This window comes from Catharus ustulatus, chromosome 2 (genome assembly GCF_009819885.2).
Source record: "Catharus ustulatus isolate bCatUst1 chromosome 2, bCatUst1.pri.v2, whole genome shotgun sequence".
NCBI classification, from domain to species: Eukaryota; Metazoa; Chordata; class Aves; order Passeriformes; family Turdidae; genus Catharus; species Catharus ustulatus.
Window position 1 is genome coordinate 49,324,204 of NC_046222.1, and position 25,610 is coordinate 49,349,813.

The 25,610-nt window shown below is 38.9% G+C and overlaps 1 protein-coding gene across 1 annotated transcript in view; it reads right to left on the minus strand.

Moving 5' to 3' along the window:
- Positions 1–11,923: 11,923 nt before the first annotated feature.
- LOC116992965 (mitochondrial intermediate peptidase) overlaps positions 11,924–25,610 on the minus strand; it is a 70,475-nt gene continuing 56,788 nt past the window's right edge. The window contains exons 17-19 of the mRNA XM_033053131.2: positions 19,758–19,879; positions 18,896–18,969; positions 11,924–12,151 (exon numbers count right to left, since the gene is read on the minus strand). Coding sequence (XP_032909022.1) covers positions 12,057–12,151; positions 18,896–18,969; positions 19,758–19,879 — 291 coding nt within the window. The 3' untranslated portion in view covers positions 11,924–12,056. The remainder of the gene's footprint in view (positions 12,152–18,895; positions 18,970–19,757; positions 19,880–25,610) is intronic.

Below are 25,610 nucleotides of genomic sequence, written 5' to 3' on the forward strand. Positions count from 1 at the left end.
ATATATGGCCACCCAGAAGATGGCCCTGGAATCAGCTACTGCTTCATGCTGTTACTGCTGCTCTGTCCTCTGGCCCAGTAACCAAGCCAGGAAAAAAAACCAAAAACCACATCTTTGACCAGATCAACCCCAACCCACACCAGCAACCCATTCTTTAAAAGTCTGCTATTGGATCACTGCCTATGGGTAGTTCAAACAAAAGAAAACAAAAAAAGGAGGGGAAAGAGACAGAAGAAAAAAACTGCATAAAAGTTGTACTGGAGAATCATTCAGCAAAATTCCCACTTGTGTATTAAAGGCTTAGCTGAATAACCCTGGGCTGCATGGAAAAACAAGTAGGAAAGAAAACTCTTCTATTCTCTAGAATTACCCTGCCCCTCAAGCATACCAGGCATTTTATCTTCATAGTCTTCATAAAAAATCTGTTTTGTGAAGAAGATATGCTGCATTTACTCCTTTTTCTTGACACAGAAGGATTTGTCCTCCCCATCCCCTGCCCCATGTCAGAAATAGTATCACACTGAAGACTTTCCACTCAGGAAAGGAATGTCTCTTATCCCCACTCCTCCTGTTTTATGGCTCTTTCCTACCCATCTGCCTTATTTATCACAGCTGCAATTGTCAGGTATTTATCACTGCTGCAATTGTCTGTGATTCCCATTCTCCTCAACTGCCTGGTCTGATCCCCCATTGCCACTGGAAAACAGAATTGAGTGGTTAATTTCAATAATTTGGAAGATATAAGACATGCACAAGGCAAAACTTGCTTTTAAAAAGGCAGAGACATTCAAAGCCAAATCACCCAGGGATTACTTTGGTTGGCTTCCTATCTATGGACAGCTGCTCCTGAAAAGGAAGATAATGGTGAAGTGTTTAAAATGGTGACTTAAGCACATGCCCTGATCAGAATTATTCTGCAAGGGCCCTCCATGAAAACTAGGGACAAGAACTGGCCACAGCAGCAAGACAGAGCTACCTATGACAGTATGTAAAAATTGCTGGTAACGGGACTTACCCTTAGGTGCTGCAAAAAGATTAGACAGGTCAGTTGGGAAGCATGATGGCTTAAACCGTCTGGGAACACAAAGCTGTCCTCTTTTTTGGCCGGAAAGAGTCACTTTCTCTTCCCTGAGATAATCTTACCATGAAATACTACAGCAAAACAAATAATCCTTCGTATCAGATCTACTTTGCACACCTGGTATTCAACTCAATTTCCTAAATGGGTGAGTCAAAGCAGGTTGGGCTGACATGTTAGTTAAGACACAGCAGGGCATTCCTTCCTGTGCTCTTAAGCTGGTGGAAAACAGCACCAAAGAGCAAAGGAGTTACAGCAGAAAGGATGACACAGTTAAATTAATCTCCTACTTAGTTAAATTAATCTCCTGCTTAGAACTGCTAATTATAAATCAGCCCAAATCACATACAAGTTATTTGGTTATACTCAGTTCAACAGAAATTATTTTAACACTAACATCTTAAAACACTTCAAAAACTTAAGAACAGTGAGATGGAAGAAGTGGAACAAAGAACCCAATTTAATTTTGGCCAAAACAGTCCCCATGGGCACTGGGAGGAGATGCCTGGAAAGGGAACACCCACTGCCTGCAGGCTCATTGGCAGCACCCCACTCCGACCTCAAACCCTCTTCTCTTCAACCTCACCAGCTCTTGCTGGTGAACAGGTCCAGTGTATACTATAGAATTATATATTTTTACATTATGCTGTTACAATCTTTACACTTCTACAGGTAATAAAGCCACAGGAGCCTAAAATGGGGGCTTTCGAGAGTCCCTTCAGCTGCTAATCAGGGCTGGGCTCTGGCTGACCCAGTCCCTCTGCAGCTCCTCACCTGCCCAGTGAAGGCAGAAGTGATGCCCTGGCCATGGCTCACAGCAGCTCCCTCTAACCCTGCAGCAGGAGCAATCATGTGTTATCCTGGCATCTGCCCCTCCCTTGGGTTTTGCAAAGTGCTTTGCTGGTGTTTGCTCAAAGTCCTCAGTGGGTGAATGTCTTTTACACAGGAAATGTGTGCACCATTGCAATGTCCTGCTGTGCTGTGACATGCGGCCACAAAGGAGGTTTACACTTGGTCTGCTTGTCTCTGGCTCTTCATTAGGTGATGGAGTGGGAAATTGCAAACTGGCGTCCATGAATGAGCCCTTTTCTTAGCAATACTCATGGACCTCCAGCAGCTGAAGAATGTACTTCTGTCTGAATTAATCCATCAGTTGGTGGTGTATGGAAGCCCAGATTCAGGACTGTCTGAAAATGTTGCCATTACCATGTGCAAGCTCTTCCAGTATTCTTCTGGGTGAGGATTTTTTGCTCCTCTTATGCTTTAATTAAGCAAAAGTGAAGTCTCAGGCCAACCTGAGACTCCCTGACAGGGAGGGGGACTCCAAACAGCACAGAGAGCTGGTGTAGCTGGCAGCCAACTCAGTGCAACGCTGAGGAGTAGAAGCCATGGGAAAGTGAAACATATTCATCAGCAGTGCCAAAGGGGAAGAAAAGACAAGATGGAAAGCAGGATGTATAAAACAGATCCTAAAAAAGACTAAAATTTGTATCATGAGATCTAGGTCTGTATGAAGAGACAGTGGTCTCTATATAAACACTTCTGAAAGCAGATTTTAAGTACGTAATTTCACGATTACAAGCCGCACTGACTACAAGTCGCATCTCCGGGTGTCGGCAACTTTTTGCTCTTTGTCCATACATAAGCCGCACCTGATTATAAGCCGCACGTTACAATACAGAGTGTGATAAAAGGTATCTATTCTATCACCATCTGTTGAGGGTGGGAGCAGTGATCCTTATCTCCATGGGAGATACTCTGCTAATGGGCCATCCATTGAAACCAGGTGGGGCATTGTTCTTTATCTTTTCACAACCCATCCTTCCTCCAGCGAGTCATTTTCTGCTAATGGCCCATTGAGTCCCACTGTGGGACTGATAAAAATACTTCATCCCATTGGAAGTTGCTCCAGCCAGGGGGAAGAGCCCAACATTTCTTACCAAGATAAAAACAGAGGTTTTGGGACACTAAGGGAGCCCCTTTCTCCACTGGACTCCAGAGGAAAACCGGATTTCTCCACATCACCACTGGACCTCCAGAGGGAAACTGCACCTTCTACAGGAGCACTGCTCCAACTGAATCACATCTGTCACTGCAAGGGGACTGCAGCCACCATTTAATGGGACTGCTACCAACACCCTGCCTGACAGGGTGTCAGGTTGTACTCTGACTTTGTCAGGGTTTGGAGTTTGTTTCTTTGTAGTACTGTATTTCTATTTTAATTTCCCTAGTAAAGAACTGTTATTCCTAATTCCCATATTTTTGCCTGAAAGCCCCTTGATTTCAGAATTATAATAATTTGGAGGGAGGGGGTTTACATTCTCCATTTCAAAGAGAGGCTCCTGCCTTTCTTAGCAGACACCTGTCCTCCAAATTAAAACAGCAACTTTTTGTTCTTTGTCCATATATAAGCCGCACCTGATTATAAGCCGCGCTTCGGGTTCAGACCAAAATTTTAGTCAAAATGGTGCGGCTTATAATCGTGAAATTACTGTAAGCCTGAATAAGGTATTCAGGTGATTTACATGCTTCCAGTCAAAACAAAAGATCACCATTTTCTCGATGCACCTCATCAAGGATTAATTCCCTCTTTAGAGCTTTGTGAATTCCTTTTTGAATGAGCACAGCTGTGCTGTACACATTTCATTTTAAACCAACCTGTAAGAACACACTTCCTGATCGCTGAGTTCAGCAAGGTAGCTGAGGATGTCACTTGAGTGTCTGCCTGCAGCAGCTTCACCAGGACCACTAGGACCATTATGCCTCCCTTGGGACTGGCTTGCTGTAATGGCCCTTTAATTACCTTCTCCTTTGCTAGGTGATCCCATCTCACTGATCGGAGTGTGTACCTGGAGCTGTAGTTTAAATACTGTAAACTTCCAGCTGAGCCAGCCAACAACTATTGTCACTTCAGCATCCCTTTTCTGGGAGAGAGAGAAGAGACATGCTAGACTCGGACCAACAGAAAAAGCCATTGAAGGCATAAACACTCTTGGGACATTGACACTGTGGCTGTGCTGATAAGGAGCAAGAGCAGGCCCAGTCTCCACTGGCACAGCCCTCTTACAGAAAATCCACAACAACTTCATCTCCTCAGTGTCACCAGTGCCCAGATTTTTGTGGACATCTTCCAGTCCCTGCAGGAGAGACGGCAATTCAGCAGCCTCCCTCATAATGATCCTGAAAATGGAGTGAGATGAGGAGGCTGCTGGCAAACACCTCAGCACTCCTGAAGAGTAAAAAATTACCAGTTTGGCTCCCATGGGCCCTGCCAAGAGATGTTACAAGCCCCAGATGACCTCTGGGCATATTAACACCTACTCTTTTCCAACCAGCGGTCATGCTGAATCCATGGCTTCCTTCCACTTCGAGCTGGGTTATTCATATTTAAATTGCTTAGAGCAGTAATAATGGAGAAGTTACAGACAGAACACCCCTGTCAGAGACACTTGCCTGCCTTATGCAGAAAATAAAAGCTTTTCATCTACCCCATCATTTCCCCCAACATTCAGGGGGAAATAAAATAGAATTCTAGGATGTCAGCCAAACCACCAGCTCGAACTTCCTATTACTATTTCATACTGCGACTGTGGTTCCAGGAGTTTACCTTTAACAAAGCCTCTCAACAATCACAGAAGCCCCATGCTGACTTCGGCCCTTAAACACTGTTTCAGAGGTCCAGAGCTAATGCAGCATTCACACACATGTCCTTTGGTAGACTGAGACCACTGATGGATCTTCTACCTACAGCTGGAGGACGAGAGGGGCCTTTGGGTAAGCAAAGTGTGAGCTGAAGGTCACCTTCCCAAGTCTAGATGTTGATAAGTGGTGCACAGCCCCTCTGCTCCAGCCTAAAATGCAGGTGAATAATGGAAAAGGAAGAGCAAAGCTCAAGGGTCCTGTTTGCTTCAGCAAGTCCTGCACTTCTGAAGAGGTTACCCTAAAGTGACTTTTTCCATAAGATGTGGTGACTGGGATCTGAAGTGTTCTCAGCTGGCACAAAGGCTCCCAACAGAGAACCAGTTCTAAAAAGGAGCTTTTAATGACCCGCTTTAATTATTATTTTTTTTTCTCCAAACAAAGCAGAGAAAGCTGGAGATGCAAGATGGAACGAGAGAAAAAAAAACCTGAATCAGGGAAGAAGAAAAAAAATACAGGCTATAGCCAGAGAGGCACAGATGCCAGACCAGCTGACAGACACTTCTGACAGACCAAGGGAAAGGCATGGAAAATGGGATAGCACACAAAGGAAGAAAATGAATGTCAAATGAGCTATTTCCCTGTACTGAGCCAGCCTACATCAGTTTTTCATGTACATTTGAGACTGTCAGAAACAACAACAAAAATAAATAAAAGCTGATTTTCTTGGAAAACAGAGATTACAAGCTGAACAGACTATTAAAACTACTTTGTCTTGGGAATTTGGCTTAAACACCAGATTAAATCAAAGATAGCTAATTTGATTAAGTAGAACAAGTTATCTAAATCCCTACTTAGGGAAAACACCGCCAGCAATTCGCACTGTTTTGCAAAAGACCTTCAATGTTAAATAGTTTAAGCAAGAGCAACACTTACAGACATATGGCACTTCTCCATGCATGAGGGACATGTTTGCTGGGCAGGCTTCAGGGCAAGACAACAAATTAATCTTACAGGAGACAAGAGAAAAAATTGCCACGATGGTGAGGAATCAGGTGTGATCAGAACTTACCTTGTCACCATCAGCTGAGGCTACAGACCCCAGTGGCACTGCCTCTTTCTTGCAATGGCACCTCCAGTTCTTGGGGGATTCCTTCCCCAACCTCCCTGTGACAGCACAGGGAGAAAAAGCAATATATTTGTGCAAATGTTAAGAGACAAGGAACTGTCACTTCATCTCTCACCTGTAATGAGTAGGATTTACTCTGGCTAGCATGAATCATTTTGATAACATATATAATTAGTTTTATAGACGTTTTAGTATATTATAAAAGCTGCTCTATCACTTGTGTTCCCCCAGGGCTCTCTTATAAAATGATTTTGTTACAACTGTATTCTCCTTGGAAGTGAAGTGCAGGCAACTGAGCACATCTGTATGTCAGAAGCATTGTAAGCCAAGGCATTCAAGGCAATTTTAATGCCTTTTTTATTTCTAAAATCCATGTGAAGAAAAGCAGGCACTTGTGGGCTCCAGCCCTATCAGCTGCCCAAAGCTGAGACATCCTCTGCTCCCAGGCTGTAGCTCAGCTGCCTCCACACAGCCACTGGCTGCCCACAGCAGATGCTGCAGTTCAGCAACCCAGGAGCTGGGATGCTGTCAAATGACCTTGGGGAAAAACACTCAACAGGTATAAATAACACAAGTCTTTAATAACTTAATCTGAGCTACAGGAAAGTAGGTTGGATGAGGATTTGCCTCTGTGCAGGGAGCCACAAAGTGAGTTAACTGGATTCCATCTTTGTGAAGAAGGAAAGTGGGGCTGGTAGGAGAGTGCACCAAGTGAAACCAGCCAGCCCTTCTGGTCTTATATACATTTTTTTTCATATGTATTTTAAATACTGAAAGTAGGCTATGATTGAGCCTTGGGGCTACTTCTGAAGAGCACCACTAATAAACAGACTATTTTTGACAACTACCCTGCTAATCTTCTGTGAGTATGCCAGAGGAGCTTGATGAGGTTAAGGGTTGCTGCAAACATCAGCCAAACACTGCCTTCTGACCATGTTCAAAGGACAAGCACCCTCAAACACCTACCTGATAAATTATTCATGAGGAGCAGCTGCTTCCTGTGGCCTGTAACTTAAAGGGGCTCATCCATCCCTACTTGGCCCATCTTGGCAATGCTTCACCTCCTTAGTGGATCACATTCAGGGCATTCCCCCAAGGCCCAGCTTTCCCACAGCACAGGGAAGGCAGATGAGAAATGCTGTCTCAGCATGATACAAACTCCAGGCCAAATGGGCACCAGCAGCAACAGCTGTGGACAGGATGGGAAGAACCTGCCATGCTGCCATTTTGCTTTTCCTCTGACGTGATCACAATGCCTAGGTCTGTCACAGCCCAGAGCATCTCTCTCAGCAGGTGGAGAGGGAGGCATTTAGAGGTGTCTAAGGACTGAAATGAAAGGGTCTTATGGAGTCAGAGGAACAATGGCCAAAAGGCATTTCACAGTACCCAAGATGTCCTGAAGATTAATTAAGAGCATCTTCTGCAGCCATTTTAATATTGTACTACATGATGCTTCAATGGTGCATTAACTCAGTCATGTACGACAGGCAGCAAAAGTAAACAACAGTGGTATTTGACAATTGAAAATTTGTAATGTTAAAAAAAAAAGTTCAGTGCTTTGAAGTGTTCTGAACAGAAACCAGGGTTCCTGACACTTCTATTCCAGCCATCTGTGCTCTCTCCCTATTTACTGGAGCAACAAAAGGCACATAAAAGGGCTGGTTCATCCCCATCCTTAGACTGGTAGGACACACCCCATTTTGAAGTTGTCTGTTTGGCAAGTTTTAGTCACTTACAAGCTGCCTTAGAAGCTATTGGCTCTTTGGCAACTGCTGGCAAGAGGTATCCCACTCCCTTCCCTCTGTGCTTTTAAATCTACACAGCAGCAGAGCACCAACCAGTCATTCTGTCAGATCTGTATTGCCACTTTGCTTCGGGTTTAAGTAGTTTGTCTCCAAGAGATTTTTTGGATACTTCCTCCAAACAAGAAGTCATAATGATTTCCTACACCCGTGCAACTCTGCATGCCAGCTGTTGAGGACTTGAAAATAAACAAATCTCAGCCCGGGGAAGATCAGAAGGGCCGACAGACAGCCCTACTGGTGCTGATTTATACTTCCTTATCTTTTATCTCCTTCCCTCTCCTCCCCGAGCACACTAGCTGTTCTCCCACGGTCCTTCTCCCAGGGAAATCTGTGTGCTTGCCTTCTGCTATCATGCATCTTCAATTCTCAAGTTCTTTAACTCTTGAATTCTTTCTAATTTTAATGTAATACTCCCTTTTTGGTACACTGCAAACCTGCTGGGATAAAGCGCTGATTTGAATTTGTTCCCAACAGCACACAAATCCCTGGCTCTGAGAACACAAAATCTCCAATACTTTGCCCAGAAGCAATCTGAAAGAGCAGACGCACAGTGCCTCCCACTTCACAGCAAGCAGAGGAGGTGCTTTGGCTGACACTGCTTTTCCAGCTCTCCACAGAAGACAGGGGGAAGCCGCCAGGAGGACAGTTATCCAGCAAGCACAGACTTGCTATCCTCGTGGAAAAACCTCCTTCCAAAGACACTCTCCTCATTCACAGCTTGTTGGACCACAAAAGGTGGCTCTGCCTTGGTTTAACTGAGGCTACAGGGCTTCTCTGAATTAATCTGACTTAGAGCAGGTTTTTCAGAAAACAGTCCAGTTCTGATGTACATTTCTGGTGCTGATCAGTCAACCCCAGCTCTTCGCATATGTTGCCCCTGTTGTCCCCTGCATATAAACTAAAAATCAGGTGCAACTTTGTAGAATTCCAGCTACCAGCTCTTGTTAAACATTTTCAGATCAATGTTCAATCTTTCAAATTTGTGCTTCTGTGTCAACATTATGTTAATCTTCTGATAGACTAAGATGCATGCTCCCTGAGCCATCAATATTGCTGCTACAATCATCTCTTCATTTCCATCTTAGTGTCATCTATGATACTAAGCTCTTACTTTGATATAAATTAATTTTTTCTTTTTGCACACTGATTTAGATTTTGACTTGTTGTACAAGAAACTATTTAACATCTGTAGAAAAGCTTTTATCAGCATATGATATGAATTCTTCCATCTGGCATTCCACTGAACACAAAGCAGAAACATTTTTGAACACCTCTGCCTCTTCTGTTACTAGCAGTGCTGTAATTTCCATTTGGAAAGAAAGACCTCTTTTACTCTGCCCAAGCTTTTAACTCAAGAGGTTTTTTTTCTTCTTTATCAACCCATTACCATGCCTGGTTTCTAATCTATATTCAATTCTTCCCTGCTTGATTTCTCTTCTCTTCCCTGCCTTCTTAACTGCTGCCTTTCCTCCTGTTATCTTTGGTGTTTAGAGAACTTCATCCAGCACCAGCTGTATTCGTGTCACCTGAAAGTAACTATTACATAACATTTCAGTCTATCTTAAGTGAATCAGAAAAATAATCACACCAAACATTAAAAAAAAAAAGCAGCAAAGTTCACACCTCAGACTTGCAAACGTAATCCATCTGTCCTTTTCTGATGTGTTGTAATTATGTGCTATTATTTCAGGATTGCATAAGGGTATAATTTCTTCTGAAAATGTTCACTACTTATTTTCCATAGCAGCTAAAATCCAAAACATTGTAAAATTTCAGATTAAAAGCATGATGCTGAGTTACAGTATTATAAACCAAACTTTTGGATAGCTGGTTCAGCAGCCCCAGTGGGAAAGTACGGAATGCTGGAAAAGGATTATAGTGGTTTTTACATTTATGAAGAGTTACACTGCTGGTCACAAGAGAGGTCTCACATTACTGAGAGTACACATTATTTGCTGGAAAATAAGTCTCTTGAAAAGCATCAGACATTTGAACAGCTGGAAGCATTTTTAGCAACTATCAAAAAAAAGAGAAAAAATTTAGAATAATATTTCCCCTTCTGTAGTAAGCTGTGGTGGTGGTATAATATGTTCCCTGGAGGCTTAATCATGTCTACTGTTCAATCCTCAAAGGTTATCAAAGGTTATTTAATTTAAAAAGAATCAATGGAGTCAACAGAGTTTCTTCATAAAAGAATGTGAACCCATCATTCTGAGATGTATTTATTTATCTACTAGCACCCATCTTTGTCAGACGTCGCACAAGTTATAAATCTGAGCAATAATCCGCAATCCACCATGCTCTGGCAAAAGGCAAGATTTTCTTCCTTTCTTTGCTGGTATCTGATTTCATATTAGGAAGATATTATTTGATGCCACTCTGATAAAACCTTGAAAAGACTGTTGTTTGCAGAAGGATCAAATGAGATGGTGAATTAAGGAGCCATGAGCATAAAGCTATGTAACTACTACCTATAGTTTGAAAAGGTATCTGTACACTAAATCCAGTATCACTTGAATTTCTTTCAAATTAAAATGTAGGGGCAATCTCTTAATTGTAAATGCTCTGCTTATTCCGCCAATTATGATGCCTTATTTTCTTTACCACAGTGCTTCCAGAGCCGTGTCAGCACGAGGATTTCCGTTTGCTAAGTTCTTTTTGTCACAATGAATCTTTCAACATGTGCCAGCTCCAGATAAACATAATCGTTAGTTTGTTCCAGTACAAAGCCCAGGCAACAAACAATGCAGGCTCCCTTAGCAACACCCTTGAATTCCCTTTGAAATGTTCTTCCATTAAATACCCCACTATGGGTTGTTAAATTTACATTCATCAGCTATTGTATACTTTACAGGCCTTCCTATCTTCACAATGGGGTCTTACTCACACCTAAACTGACACTTACTTTGTGGGGTTTTTTAATGACTTTACTTACAGAAAAATGCCCACCTAGTTTGTTAAGCAAAGCCATTCACTGTTCTCTCTCAGGGAACCACAGTGGAGTCAGTCAGTGGTACAAACCAGAAGCCTGGTTGTGGTACATGTCTGAAAATGTATCTACTATGGTTTAATCAAAGCATCTAAAAAGGTCTAAACTCAGCTCTACCAGAATGACAGTGCTACTCACACAAGGCAACTTCCACCTTGCAAAAACAGGCAGTGAAAAAAACCACGGTAAAATATCAAACAACACTTTTGCACAGATTCTGCTAAAAAAAAAAAAAAAAAAAGGGAAAATCGTCCAATCAGCTTTCACTCTTGTTTATCCCTTCCCAAACATCCACATTTTCTGGCCGGGTTCTTTTACCTTTACTTGCTTCTCTCTGTTATTTGCCCTCATTTCTCAGATTTGTTTCTCTTCCTCTCTTGCTTCTTTCACTGCATTTCTGCTGAGCAGAACACTTAAAACTTAGAATACCTTTTACAGCAACCTACAGAGGACCTCTAAACAAGGCTATTCCTACAAAAAAAAAAAATCACCAGTTTTCTTCCTTTTTTATTTTTTCCCCAAAACCCCCTCAAATACCATTTCATAATTTACTTAGAGGGAAAAACAAAAACCCACTGATAACATTCACTTTGTTCATCATCCACTATATAATGTGTGACCATACCAAACAGCTCCAGTCTATCCTGGGAAAAAAAAATTTGTTTTGAATTCTTTTGTTTCCCCTCCAAAACCCACCCTCCTGTACTTAAAACAGTTCTCCAAACTTGTCCACTCATCATTAAAAGGAAACTCCATGTGAACAAACATGCAGGTACCAGATCATCTGTAGGGTACCTATTTTACTCCTTTGTCTCTCTTACATGTTGAAACATATCTCCTTCCTCCTTACCTAAAATTTTCCATTACAGACCAGTAAGACTACAGATTTACTTCTCCCATCTTTCTCTTCCCTATCTCAAATACAGCTCCTAGTTTGTCACTTCTTTATTTCCAATTTTCCCTTTGTTTCAAACACAATTTCCCCAGTGCAGGACTCCTACAAGAAATATGGTTGAACAAAGAAAATCCATGAGCACATGAGAAAGACCTGTATGAACAGTTCTGGGCCATAACATCAAGAGGTAAACCCTAATAGTGAATCAATGCAACCAAAAGACATTTCATACCCTCCAGTCACTCTAAGGATGAGTTCAATTCCCATTTACTCTCTTCCAAAGATCAAATTTTCTAACAGTACATGCTAGAGGATTTGTCCTCTCAAATTCCATGCTTAAGCTCCTATGGAATGGAAAACAGTCATCTCCATAAATAAAACCACGTGATCCAATGAAAGGATTTATTACCGTTTCACCAACCTGAACAGTCAAACTCTAAAAGCAAAACCAGTCACAACAATATTTTATCCACAATTATGAAGACATACACAATCTTCCATAAAAGAAATTCATTCTGTTGTTATAAGTCCATGATAAATGTTTCAAAGTAATGGTCTAAGTCTGAAACAAGGGCATCCACAAAATCTTCAACTGAAGGGGATTTCTGAAGCATACCTACAAAAAAGCAAGACAAGAGACTCTTCATCAGGATGCTGTCACCTTGACAGTTTCACCAGTGGTAACACTTAATGCTAACTTTTAAGGTCACTATACAACAGAAACAGCTATCAGATTTCTTTGCCAAGAAAAAAGTGTAGTGTAGAGGGATTATTTAATTTCTTCAAGATAGCTGTTACACATTTTCACAGAATTGACAGGTTTCAAGACTGTTAACTGATTTTTGTCATTACGATCTTGTTTAAGCAGGGAATTATACCTGTTTTAAAGCAAGTAACTGCAGACTCAGTCATTCCTAAATGACTGAAATAAATTAGTGACTGAGCAGGAATATAAATCCTTATCTACTAAGTCTTAGTTCTGACCAAGGCAGAAAAAAATATATTTTCTCAAAGCATTACACATGTTAGAACGATTTAATTTAGTATTTAAATTTCAGCTGTAGCTGAAATTTTTGACAAGGTACAAAACATAAACAAAAGCATTTTCAATATTTTGCAGTTTTAGTTTTACTTTATTTACAGTACTAGGACTTACCTTTTCTTAAGAATTTAAATTACTGCATCTGTTAGCTGTAGCACTTGGCTACATGACAACAGACAAGAAAATTAGTATAATGAATTAGTATTAGAATCATGCCCATGCACTTTGTCAGGTAACTCTATAAAAAGAGAAGCTAAAAATTTCACCTCTTCTTCTCCAGAATCCCAATTTTTAGACAGCATGAGAATATATCCTTTAAATTATTTTCAGATTTTTCTTTGCATTTAACATCATATACAATTGGTCTTTTCACTGTTACTAAAATTTTCAAGATTACACATGAAAATTTACGGCGTAACTTATACCAGAAAAAAAAAAAATAGAACCCCAACCAAAAAAACAACAGTACAACTGCCAAATAATGTAAAATTTAATCTTTGTATTTCTTTGAAGTGATCTCTTCTTTCTGACATCTGCCAATGTAAATATAACCTTGTTCTACCCTTTCTGATCAGTGCACCTACTGAACATAAATTTATATTCTTTCACATCCTCAACAATATTTGCTTTTGGTGGAAATTATAATTGCATGCTGCCAAAAGACTATAATCTTTTACTATAACACAATTATTCAAAGCCCATCAGGAAACAGACCAGCTCAAAGTAAATTGGTGTGAGCAACCAAAAAGAATTTTCTTGCTAAGACCTTACAGAATTCCATTTCAATCTGATTTAAAGACATGTTACAAGTGTCAACACAAACTGCCATGGCCCAGTAGATTAATAGCATGCACTAAAAGGAAAACAAATCTCTCACTATATATAGATTGACTGAAATGATGTTAAATGAAGTTTGCATCAAGCTATTTTCAAAATGAAAGAGAACAGAATTAATATTTCCAAGTACTTGGTAAACATGTCATCTACTCTAATGCTGGAAAAATCACGGTGGAATTACTTGTAGTTCACAGTGAAAAATGGCTTGCTATGTGCTGGGCTGAGAAACAGATGTGTGCAGATACCCAGCTACTGATCTGAGCTCCCCAGAGAGCCGTGGCCTCTTGCAGACTCCTTCTCTCGGGTTCCTGGCTGGGGAACACGCATATTTGCTCCCTAACAGCCTTGGAAAAATTCCAGTTAAACACATATTTTCCTGCAGTTTTCACAGAAAAGAGTGCCTTAAGAAGGTGACAGGGATGGCAACCCACTGGAACATGTACAGTCATTCCTTTTTCACCAGATACCAGTATGGAGAGATGACTAAAATGCTGCACAGATGGAACATAAAGATGGTCATAACAGACATAACCACCACCCCCTGAGCCCCATTATACAAAACTCCCCTTCCAATACTGACTTACAAAGAACAGCCACTCTGGATGATGTACAGCCAATCCTTTGACACACTAACAATTATTCTGCCAATTATCAATACATTGCAAAAAAAGATCCCATAGTATAATGATAGGCAGAAGAGAAGAAACTGAAGCTGGGATTATCTTCAAGGAGATTTAACTTCCCCTCTTACATAAAAATGGCAAATCGTAACAAAAACATTCCAACCCTGGACATTACAAAATGAATAAGAGAAATATAATTAACTACAGTACACTTGGATGCATTTTAGTGCAGTTGAATACAGTCTTATCAAATATCACTCAAAACTTGTTACAAATTATATTTATTTATTAAAACCAGGTTTGCTTTAAATATGTAGGAGATTCCAAAATCCTTCTGGCAATGATGATGTCAAATGACCTCCTATCCAGTAGTTCCAACTTTTGATATAAAAACAGATTTCAGATTTCTTGCATTAGCGGTTTGTTGCATTCTCATTTTCCCAACATTGACATCAAAAGCAGATACCAACAGACTTCACTTTTGCAAAGAAGGGACAAAGAGTAACTGAGGTCATTGCTAAAGAACTCCTACTGTAGTGAAATGATGATGCTCTCATTAAATAAATAACTACAGATTTTAGAGTAGACAGCTCCAAAAGAAACAGGCAATGATGGTATTTCTGTGTTTTAACTTCATACTCTACGCTGATGTGCTAAAAAGTGGTCATGTCTCTCTTCAAACCCCATTAAAATATATCAAAGCAAGATCAGCTTTGATATATTGTAAGTACTCAGCACTTCAGTCTAAATGATTTAGTAAGATGTCCACAAGGTCTGATGGTTGCAGTTTTCAAATTTAGGAGTGTATTTTAATACGTTCAGCCCAACTCCTATTTCAGCTCAGTCTCTCCCAAGCCTAAGGCAACTGCATAGCTTATCTTCGCTGCTTTGAAGTTTCTTTCACATTACAGCACTGTGGTTAACCACACCCTTTTGAGAGATGGTTAGCTATAACCTACAATCACTGAAAATTGAGAGAAGAATAAAGCCTGTGGCAAAATTTGGCCTCTGCCCCCCTGGAACACTAATTATTTTTGGTCCATGTAGTTTGAGCTAACATATGTTGCCATTCACATCATCATTCTAGGATTTATGGATCTTTTTTACACTTTCAAAGAGATGTACAATCATTATCTGAAGATTTTTGCAGCCTCTTCAAATTATAATTACCCCATGAAGTACAGTCTGAGGCATGGAAAATTTTCAAACAGCACTGGAGCAAATGGGTGTTTATTTACACAGCCAGTTGGTTTGGTTACCATGTAGGCACAGAGCTGAGTATGACTGTGTGCAATGTAATACGGCATCAACAAAGCAAGAACACAACCTCATGCATTTTGCACAAGGATTTCTTCAGAAGCCCCACGGGCAATGTGACTGCACCAAGGCTGCAGGAGAAGTGCACTCCAGGATATGTTCCATGCTCTCAGTTCCCAAAACATCCAACCCAGCAGTTTTCACACTGCAATTCACTTTCTGCCTATGCACCTGGGTTTCTTTCCAGCTAGCAAGTGCCAAGGGAGGGAGGGAAGAATGGTGCACACCTGAATCTTGTTCAGACCTGCAACCAGCGCACAACTGGACCTGGAAGGGACACCTGGGTTATATAACTTCAAAGGAATTTGGAATCCCTAATGCCATGTAGTCCTAGGAAGGAGAAAATCTGCAAGAGCCATGTAGTCAACACAAAATGACAGAGGAACCAAGTTCTTCTCAAGATGTATTTTTTCTCTAAGGAAAAATTAAAAGATAATAAGCCTCTTGGACAAAACATTGTCCACCCATTTTCAATTGCTCTTGATATCCATAATTGTGACTATTTCTGTGTTTCATTGACTATGAAGGGGGTAAGATAAAAAGAGTCACTTCAGAAAGTGTTTTAAAAATTTTCAAAAAACCTCTATTATTTTGGCTCTTTTAAAGGAAACAAATACCAAGAGAATCAAACGCAAACAACAACAACAACAACAAAAAAGTATGTTGTGTTTCCTAATTAAAGACTAGTTCAAACAGGAACCTTGTCAGTAACTCCACAGGTCAGATCCTTTATCTTTCCTAATCAGTACATCTATGGAATCACATTGGAGAAAGATGAAAAGCTAGGTCATATCCAAACACAAAAGAAAAACAATAGATAGCTTCTGAGAAGAAAATCATAACAAAGAAACTGCATAAATGAAATGTGCTCATGAAGTAACCTGCTATCAAACAGCCAATGAACATGGCTAACTTCCTAATGAGATATGGAAGCACTTCAAGGGTGAGGCTGCAGATGTGCATCCGAAAGCCAGACGTGCAAGCCCATATAAAAAAAACCACCTGCAATAACAACCTAAAGAACTTTTTGAAATAGGGCATTAGTGAGCGAAAATGTTTCTCTGAAGAGGAGTAAAACAACAACCTTTAAAGTTTGGTGGAATCTGCCTTTAATCAGGTATGTTTTGTTATTTGCTATGGGAGCACAGTTTTGCAACTGATGGAAACCAACAGGAGATAGAAATCAAGTAGTCTGGAATATCGATAAAGAAAAAAAAAAGCAGCAAGAAGAATCAGAAACACATGGAATCTAAACAAACTGAATTGTTCCTACTTTTCTCCTTAAATTCTCTTTTTTTTTTTCAATAAATACAGACCAATCAAGTACAAATATAACTTTTTTTCATCAGGTGTAATCTATGATTCAGCTTTCAATAATCCCAAATCAGCAATCAAGTTATTGTCTTGTCAAAACACCTGAGTCACCCTGATTTAATTCTTCAGGGAGTCGTTCAAGCATGTTTGTTAAATTTTTTACTTAACTACTTCTACTGAGTACAAATGACCATCATGATATGCACAAAGAATCTGCTGATGAACACCAGTTATTTTTATGATCTTGAATATCAGTTAGGATTTCTGTATGAGAGTGTAAAAGTGAAATTCAGAATACAAAAGTGGCCAGAGAGAGAATCTGAAGCAAGTAAGATGTACCTTTGATGGAAGAGGATCAGATCATGGCACACTTAAGAAAACTGGGTATAAACAAGCCTACAAGTTTGGTGGAATGCACTTCTGAGTGCTAACAGAGGTGGCAGATGGCATTACAACTCTCAATAATCCATTAAAATAGGAGATGTACCAAAAGACTAGAAAAAAGCAAAAGTCACAGCTATCTTCATGAGGAGCAAGCAGCAGAACCCAAGGAACTGAGGTGACCAGTCTCACCTCAGTCCCTAGGAAGGTGCTGGACCAGCTAATCCTGGAAACCATTCTCAGACTCATAAGCAGCAAAAAAATCAGGAATAGTCACCATGGATTCACCAAAGGCATGCTATGCTTAAATAACTCGATAACCTTATAGGATGAAATAACTGGCCTGGAAGAAAAGGGGAAAGCAGTACAAGCTTTCAGTGAGCCCTTTGACAATCTTTCTCATAAGATCCTATCACATGTAATGGGGAAAGCCAGTTTTACTTCCATAGATTTCCTGTAAGACCATCCATAGATGAATTTTGTAACTTCATTCAAATAGTTGATTCATTCAAGGAAGCACACTGCCAACAACTTCAACATAGTCTCTAGGACATTGCAGGAAAATTCCATGTTCAGTAAAATAAAGAATATATCCCAGAAAGAGATCATAAGCATATCTGGTGTTTAAAAACATTTTTTCTTTCTCCACTATATGACTTACAATGCAAAAATTGGGTATGCTTGTAAAGATGCACATTCTTGTCTTGAAACTTCTTAATCCACAGTTCTGGGCTAGAGTTTTTCAAGGTTACAAACACAAACTTTTCAAGAACAGTACAGAGAAGTAAGTTTGGGAAGTCATACTGAATGAAAAGTAACCCCATAGATCAGAAACGCAAATAGATAACCTAAAAAATATATAGTTGCTTAATATATGATGAGTCTAAGGAGAGCAGAGGTCATGACCTCAAATATAAACAGATGGGTCAAAGAACTGAAATGTTCCAGACATGAAACTGTGCCAATCTCATGATGAAACACAGACATGTTTACCACTGTCTTCTTTATCTGTAGAAAAAAGTCCCACAAGTTCCAATCTGCTAAAATGAAGTGAACAGAGGCCAGTGAATTCATATTAATTCTTAATATGAAGAACTTCAGAGAAATATGAAAGATGTGCCAGGACTTAGCAAATGCTCATCTTAGGAACAGCAAAAGTAAAGTTTGGTTTGAATTCTGCAGCACTACACAGGAAAGTCTTTACCCTGATTTCATAGATTTGAGATAAAGTCAGCAATTTCTCAAACCCATTTCATTCTCCTAGCATTGTTTTTTAAAGTATGAACACAGACAGTATTTTTGTAATGGGTATGAATGAATTTTAGAAGTTATTTTCCAGATTCAAAAGGCAAATATGGTTGTGAAATGAATAATGAACTGTGTTTTTTTAATGACAGTTGTCAGAGCTGCATTTCATGAAAATGTACACTCGAAGTACTGATACAGCCAAAGATACTTCGATGACACTGAAATGGTGTGGCCAAAACAAGTTCAATTCCTCTAATACAAAATAATCAGAGATGTTACGAATTCCTTGTATAGAAAAGTTACTACTTTATTGTATCCAAGAAATGACTCAATCTATCTTCCTTCCTTTATTCAGAATTCTTTAGACAGCTTTGTAATACAAACCTTTCCATCACTTCAGCCCAGCTGTGTGTACTCCACAGACCATAATGATTTCTACTGACCATGATACAAAGGTGATGACCAGTCCACTTAGATTTTTCTTTCACAAATCCAGTGAACACCATAATTAGACTAAAAAGACCAAGTTGGGAAATGCAGTTAAGTTGAAGTTTGTTCCTTTCACAGGGGAACAAAACAGTTACAATTTATTTCCTACCTTGCACCATCAGCATGGGCTCCTTTCCACCACCGTGTGCCAGCATCTCTCTACGATAGCGCTCCCCCATTGCCCTGGAGAAACACAGGTGTTAGAGCCATCTGCAAACACAACCTGTCCAGCCTTCACTCGGGTTTGCTTCTAGGATCTCTACAGAACTCACAGACAGAGACCAAATGAAATTTTCCACCCCAAAACAATGCCATATTGACTCCTCAAATTCAAATTACATTTAAAATCCCACTATGAGGAGCTGAACTAGACATTTTATACATATGAGTGTGTGTTGGTGCTTACAGAAGTTAATTTGTGAACATTTCAGGTTTCATTGTGCCAAAGGAAAAGCTGCTCTGTTATAATGTCCTGAACATTCAGCAAAGGTATAAGAATGCTTACAATTTGTGACCTCACAATTTGCTTTTTAATTTCGCAAAGCAAAATGAGTAGGATAGTTACACTGAGCTTTGAAGTTGGTGACATGAAGCTAGTTTAATACCCACAGTAGCTTTGATTTCAATAGAAAATTACAAGCAATTAGGCATCTATAAATTTCAAGCTCTCTAATTACATCTAAATAGGGATTTCAGTGCCTCTCAACAGACACACCTGTATTTTAAAACATTGGCACAATTTTTTTGCACCAATAAGCATGTCCCAAAGTGTATATATACATACATACATATATATATACACACACACACATATATACATATCTCCATGGTTATTTCCTGCTTTGTAGTCCTCTTAAAATCAAGAAAAATGCTAAAACTAATTTGCATTAAAAAGTCCTACAACCTAATTTGTTTCATGTTTTCCAGAAGCAACTAACATTTAATTCTACTTAACATTTCTGTGTTTTTACCTATCAAAGGGATTCTGAGCAAAACACTGTTTCCACACCATAGAGGCAACAGCCCTGGACATGAGGTAGGAGTAGTATTTGGCACCGTAGCCCACAAGGTGACTGAATCGCAGATGCCAGGCCTGTAAGAAGGAAAAAAACCCAAACTTCATATTTATCTTTTAAATTCTTTATATTGTTCAACATTTTCTTACGATGATGGAAGAAATCTGTCGCTTTATTAATGGTAAACAAAAAATTAAAAATGAAAAAAAGATAGCCACCAGAAATAAATCCCAGAATGAACAATCCTTTATCAGAAGAAGCATTTTTCAATCTAAATTCTGTATATCCAATAGGCTGATCATCAGGATTGAAACTGTATATAGAAGGGGAGAAAATCAAGCAGTAAAATAAATTACTCATATTTGATAATAGCTGTGTAGTTCTACTGGTCTTGAACAAAACCCACAATTACCTTGTTACAAGTAACACAATATTTTATAATTTTCCATGTAGGGTAAGTGCAGTATCACACTCAGAAAAGTTCAATTTATAACTTTTGTCAGAAACAAAACGGTAATAGTGACTTGTATTCAATGCCATTAAAAATACAGTTATCCATGTGGCGACAATCTTAGAGATACACAATTCCATCCACATGCAACGCCATAAGTCACAGATTTGTCTGCACATTTTTAAATGTGTATATATATACCAGATTATAATGCACAATTGTTTTGCTATTCATTTATGTATTACTTTGCCTAGTGACTCATTCAAGTGATGATAGACTTATTTTTTAATTCTGCTTAGTGTTGACTGTTTCCTTATGTTTTCTTAGCAAAGAAAATTAGAACTATCAGCTTTATCTTAATAGAAATCAAAATAATTTTTCATTCTTATTTCCCTGAGTGCAACAGAATAATTTAAATTATGACAGATTTCCAAAAGTCATCTGGTCCAATGCTGACTCAAAGCAAAGCCAGCTTTGAAGAGATTTCTCAGGGCTCTGTCTAAATTCTCCTGGGATGAAGATTTCATCACCTCTCCAGTGTGATGTGTAAAGGCAAGTAGGTCCAAACTGAAATGTTGCTTCCCAACAGATTCAGGCAGAGTTTTTGAAATGAGAATGGATGTATAAAGGAAGGAGTATGAAACTTCCTTTGCCCTTCTGGTTCTCAGGAAGCTCCAGAGAAAAAGCAAGTGCCCTGTGTTATTTGTCATCCTATCCAAAGTCAAAACACTTAACATTCTTGTGATATGTCTGTTGTCATGGTTTTTGCAGGTGCTATAAAAAACAGAGTTTCAAAGAGGAACTGAAAGATAAACATTGATGTAGCATGACAGATGTTTTAAATTTAAATCCATGGGCTATGAGATGCTTGTTCTTATCCTACAGTCAATGGCTGAAATTCTGATAAAGCCAAACAAAAAAGTGAAAGGACATATGTAACTTTCCAAAACTATTTGTCTCTGCAATTCTTTAGAAGACTGTAATTAACTGTTTTTTACAGCTGAAATAAATTGTGCTTCTTCATTCAATAGTCCTGATTATTATCTTATTCTCCATATGTATATGTATTCTAAAAAAAAAAAAAAAAGACCAACTGAAAGGGTGGAAAAAGCAAGTATTTGGCTTTTACTTAGTCCTTTTTCCTTAAAAGAAAATGGGAGAAATGGTCCCTCATAATCCAAATTACTTTGAACAGCTGATGAGAAACAAGTTGCTAGTTACGTTACCTTTCCTAAGCAACACCTACAAATAAAGTTTTCAAAGCCGTAGTTCAACCATTCAAAAGCTACTTTTTACAAGATGGCTACCTCCACCCTAAGACAGGTGACCAAAATAATAAGTTGCCATGGGTGAGAAATTGAGCTTGTACTGGAGACCGACACAACTAAAGTAGGAGTAGCAATGTTAAATAAAATAAAGAAAGATCTCTAGTCTTTGCTTTTCCTATGGGTCTTGATGCATGGTACAAATTCTTTAAAATTATTAACTTTTTTCCTCTATTTTTAAGGTAAAGCATGGTACTGTACCTCATTGTAATGCAAGTGTGTTACAACATCCAGCTTGGACACAGAATCTCTGCTCTGCTTTGAACGGTATTTTGGCTGCCATGTTTATACTTTATAGCTATAGTTTTTCTAACCAGTCCCTTAATTATAACCACAACCATTAAACTAAAAGCACATTTTGAAACAGAGCGGAGAGACTACATTTTAGAAGACTGAGCAGGAAAACATGTCAGTTTCTCTTATGATAAGTTTTTAAAGTCATGATTAGAAGTTTCTACTCTCTCTGGAATGTGGAAAACTTTACTGATGAATTGGTTTCACATACTCAGAAATGGTTTTTAGGCTACAAACAAAAATAATTTCCAGGTGTTTGGCATGGTGAAAGATATTTCTACCTCTCCCATCAGAAAGGAATTACTTTGATAATCATATAAGCTGTAACTAAGACAGTATGTCTTCCTTGAAATCTCAGATTACATTGTTCACTCAAATGCTCTTGGCATTTAATGGTCTGCATCTAAATCAGCTCATCTGGACTTCCAGGTTGATCAACTATTCCATTTATTCAGTTTCTTGAAACTCTGCATCACAATTAAGCAAGGAGAGAAGAAAAACTTCTCAGCAATCTGTCTAACACCAAAAGTTTGATTTCAAAGTCTGCACCTAAACAGATCTCAGTACCCTCCGCTCAACTTTGTTTGACCTTGTCTTTGCTACTAAGCTTTACTAACAAATTCCACATTGTTTCCTTTTAAAGGACAAAAGGAAAGGATACAGACAAAAAAGAAAAGGAAAGGATACAGAAAGACCAAGGAATGACACTGCTCATCTCCCTCCCTGCATCTGGGGAAGCTTGCAAATATGACAAAGTGGAAAATTCAAAACTTTATTTGGAACAAGACAATACCTAAATCAAGAAACACAAATGGAGGATGAGTCAAAATGCAACTAAGATTGTTTTCCCATTGCAAACAGCAGTAAAGGAAAACCAAAAACAAACAGTGCTATTCCCTCCTGAAATTTGAAGCCTATATTTAATAATTTTTTATTAATTAGTACAGATTTTCCCCACTCTAGAGCATGAATAACACTAGCTTGCCATCATTTCCTGTGACTACTTTTGTCCCAGTCCTCACACAAAGTTCCTGATCAGGAACTCCCTATCTTCAATATTACCCAGAACCCATTACATAATTCAAGTACATTTTCTGATTCTATGCTGTCCTAACAATTAACTTTTCAAGACTGGACTTAGCTACCTATAAAAATATATTTAAACATTAAAACACTCATCCTCTACCCTAATTCACATGGAGCTACCTGCCCACATAAAGAAAATCTCTTCCTCTCCTCCTACTTCATACAGAGGAGATTATGACCTAGGCAATAATATGTTCAAAAAACACAAGAATATATGGGCTACTGTTCCATTAAAAAGTTCTATGATGAATAAAAAGACACCTCCCATCACTGTAAACATATTTAAAACTCAATGATTGACCTTGTAGCATAAAACTCCCTTTCTCCAGTTTAATAAATTCAGCTATAAGATGACTTGATTTCTTGTGTTATTTCCAACACGGAGTCATTTCTTCATTAAAAATAAAAAAATGACATATCAAATTCCCTTTTGGACAGAGTAAAGGCTAGACACACAGAACTAGGGCAGTCTCCTTATTAAACGTTATATTTTGGTAAGCAGCTAGAAAGCTAATGAAGACTCTGAGTAATCGCTTACTTCAAAAAGTTCCATGAACCCATTCCAGGAGTTTATAAAACAGTGCATTTTACAGCATAGCCCATGGGTTATGATAATATGCCATCCACAGGTCATGTTCATGCCTGCTTTTTATTCTGCACAACAGGCTGCAATAAAGGTGTGTGACTGATCCACTGCTGCTATTAAACAGGCTTTTTTTCCACCAACATTATCAATCTTTTCTTGTAACCATGTCTGAAGCATTTCCAAAATTCCATGTGCAATGTCTCTCCACCCCATCACGTGAAAACAAAAATACCTTACTGATACTTTTGTATTCTCACATCTTATCAGGACATTTTTTTTAAGTCCTTGTAGAATACATTCTTAGGGTAAGATTCAGTTCACTTTACTTTAGTTACATTGAACTATGTGTCTTGCCCAAACTAGTCACATAGGCCTCCTTTATAGTAGAGGACAGAAATATTTATCCTGTTATCTTTTGAGAGGATAGGATTACTGCTTTAGGAGAAATCTGAATAATTTACTACACCTTCCATCTTCTATTCAAAAGTTAAGTCCCTTCATTCATTTTACAACATGGTAGGATCAGTTAAACAAAAGTATTTTGCAGGCTACATTCGTTTAGGCTTCTATTATTAGAACTTTAAATTTAGAACTGTTAACACTGTCACAAAAATAATCTGATACAAAAATTTATATGTGATAGTAAAAAGACAAAGTTGAAAGAAAATCCGTAGGTAGCTTAGTATATACTAAGTTAGCTTTTGCTTGAATGTAGATAAACATTGTTCCGGGGGACTCCACTAATATCATCAGGAATCAGTGCTGGAAAATCCTACTACATCTTTTGAAAAGAAATCCTACAGAAATTCTGGACTATTGCTAGGACTTTTCAAAACCTTCTTTCAACAGTTTCTGCTGCAACTTTAGGTACATTGAAGTGTATTTTATGTCCATTTTGTTTTGCATCTTAAGACAAAAACACAAGTGAGAACCTGAAAAGACCCAATACTAAATTAAGGGAAGTATTTTTGTCATTTAAGACTTCTAATTACAAAATGTATGCTACAGTAATTATGTCAATGAGCAAGTTGTTGAATTGTTTCCATGAAGAACAATATTTGATGGAGATGATATCAGGTGCCCTCCCCCTTCTTAATTAAAATCTTATTCTGGCAGGAAACCCAACAAAGGAGCAGCCAGCTTATCTCCTTCAGGGGCTACTGGGTGGAGAACCCCTTGTGTCTGGCACTAACTGGATACTATTGCTCCTAATGCCCTTGAATTTAGCTATCAGCAGGGGTGGAAAACTCCTGAGAGTCAAGGGGAAGCAGCAGGCTCTGGTTCCTTGGAGCCAGGGGAGAAGGGCGATGAGCATGGGAATCAGCACAGGCTATTTCCCTCTGCTGAGGCCAAAGTTTATCCAGTGCCACTGGAAATCAAGGACAACGCTGCTCTGCCATGCAGACAAGCACACTTTGGCCAGTGCTTTGAAGACGTCCTCGACTCATTCTCACTCAAAGAAATGGTTTGATGAGTATCAGAGTGGAGAGTTTGCAAACTGTTTGCACCAGTAGCTGCCTTTGGGGAAAAGCTGGAGCACTCCTTAACTGCAGAAACAACTCTCTCCATAGGTGTGCAACAGCTTTCTGAGGCAACTTATATTCTGGATTTTTGACCTCAACTCCTCTAAATTTTAGAGAATTACATCATCATTCTTCTGGAATCTCACAATAATAACAACTGCAATAAAGAACCACTTTCTTTCCTGCAGTTTCTAATCTTGCTTAGAATAACAGAAAATTAATTTCAAGAAACCTCACCTCATGCTGCGCCTCTAACTCAGTACTCTTGAGTTTTCCAGTGCTGTGCATTTCTGTGTTAGGCATAGAGAGAACACAAAGTAAACCAAACCAGAGACGCTGCTGACATTTCAGAAAGTGACTCAAGCAAGAGATTAAGATTTCAATTTATAACACTTCCCTCTTTTTATTATAAAATGATAAATAAATCCAGCAAGGCAGGAAATGTAAATATTTTTGCAGTTGTTTACACTAAGGGAAAGGAAAGGAATTTAACATGCAATTAACCACTTAGGTGATTCTAGATATGTACCATATGGTCTTTGA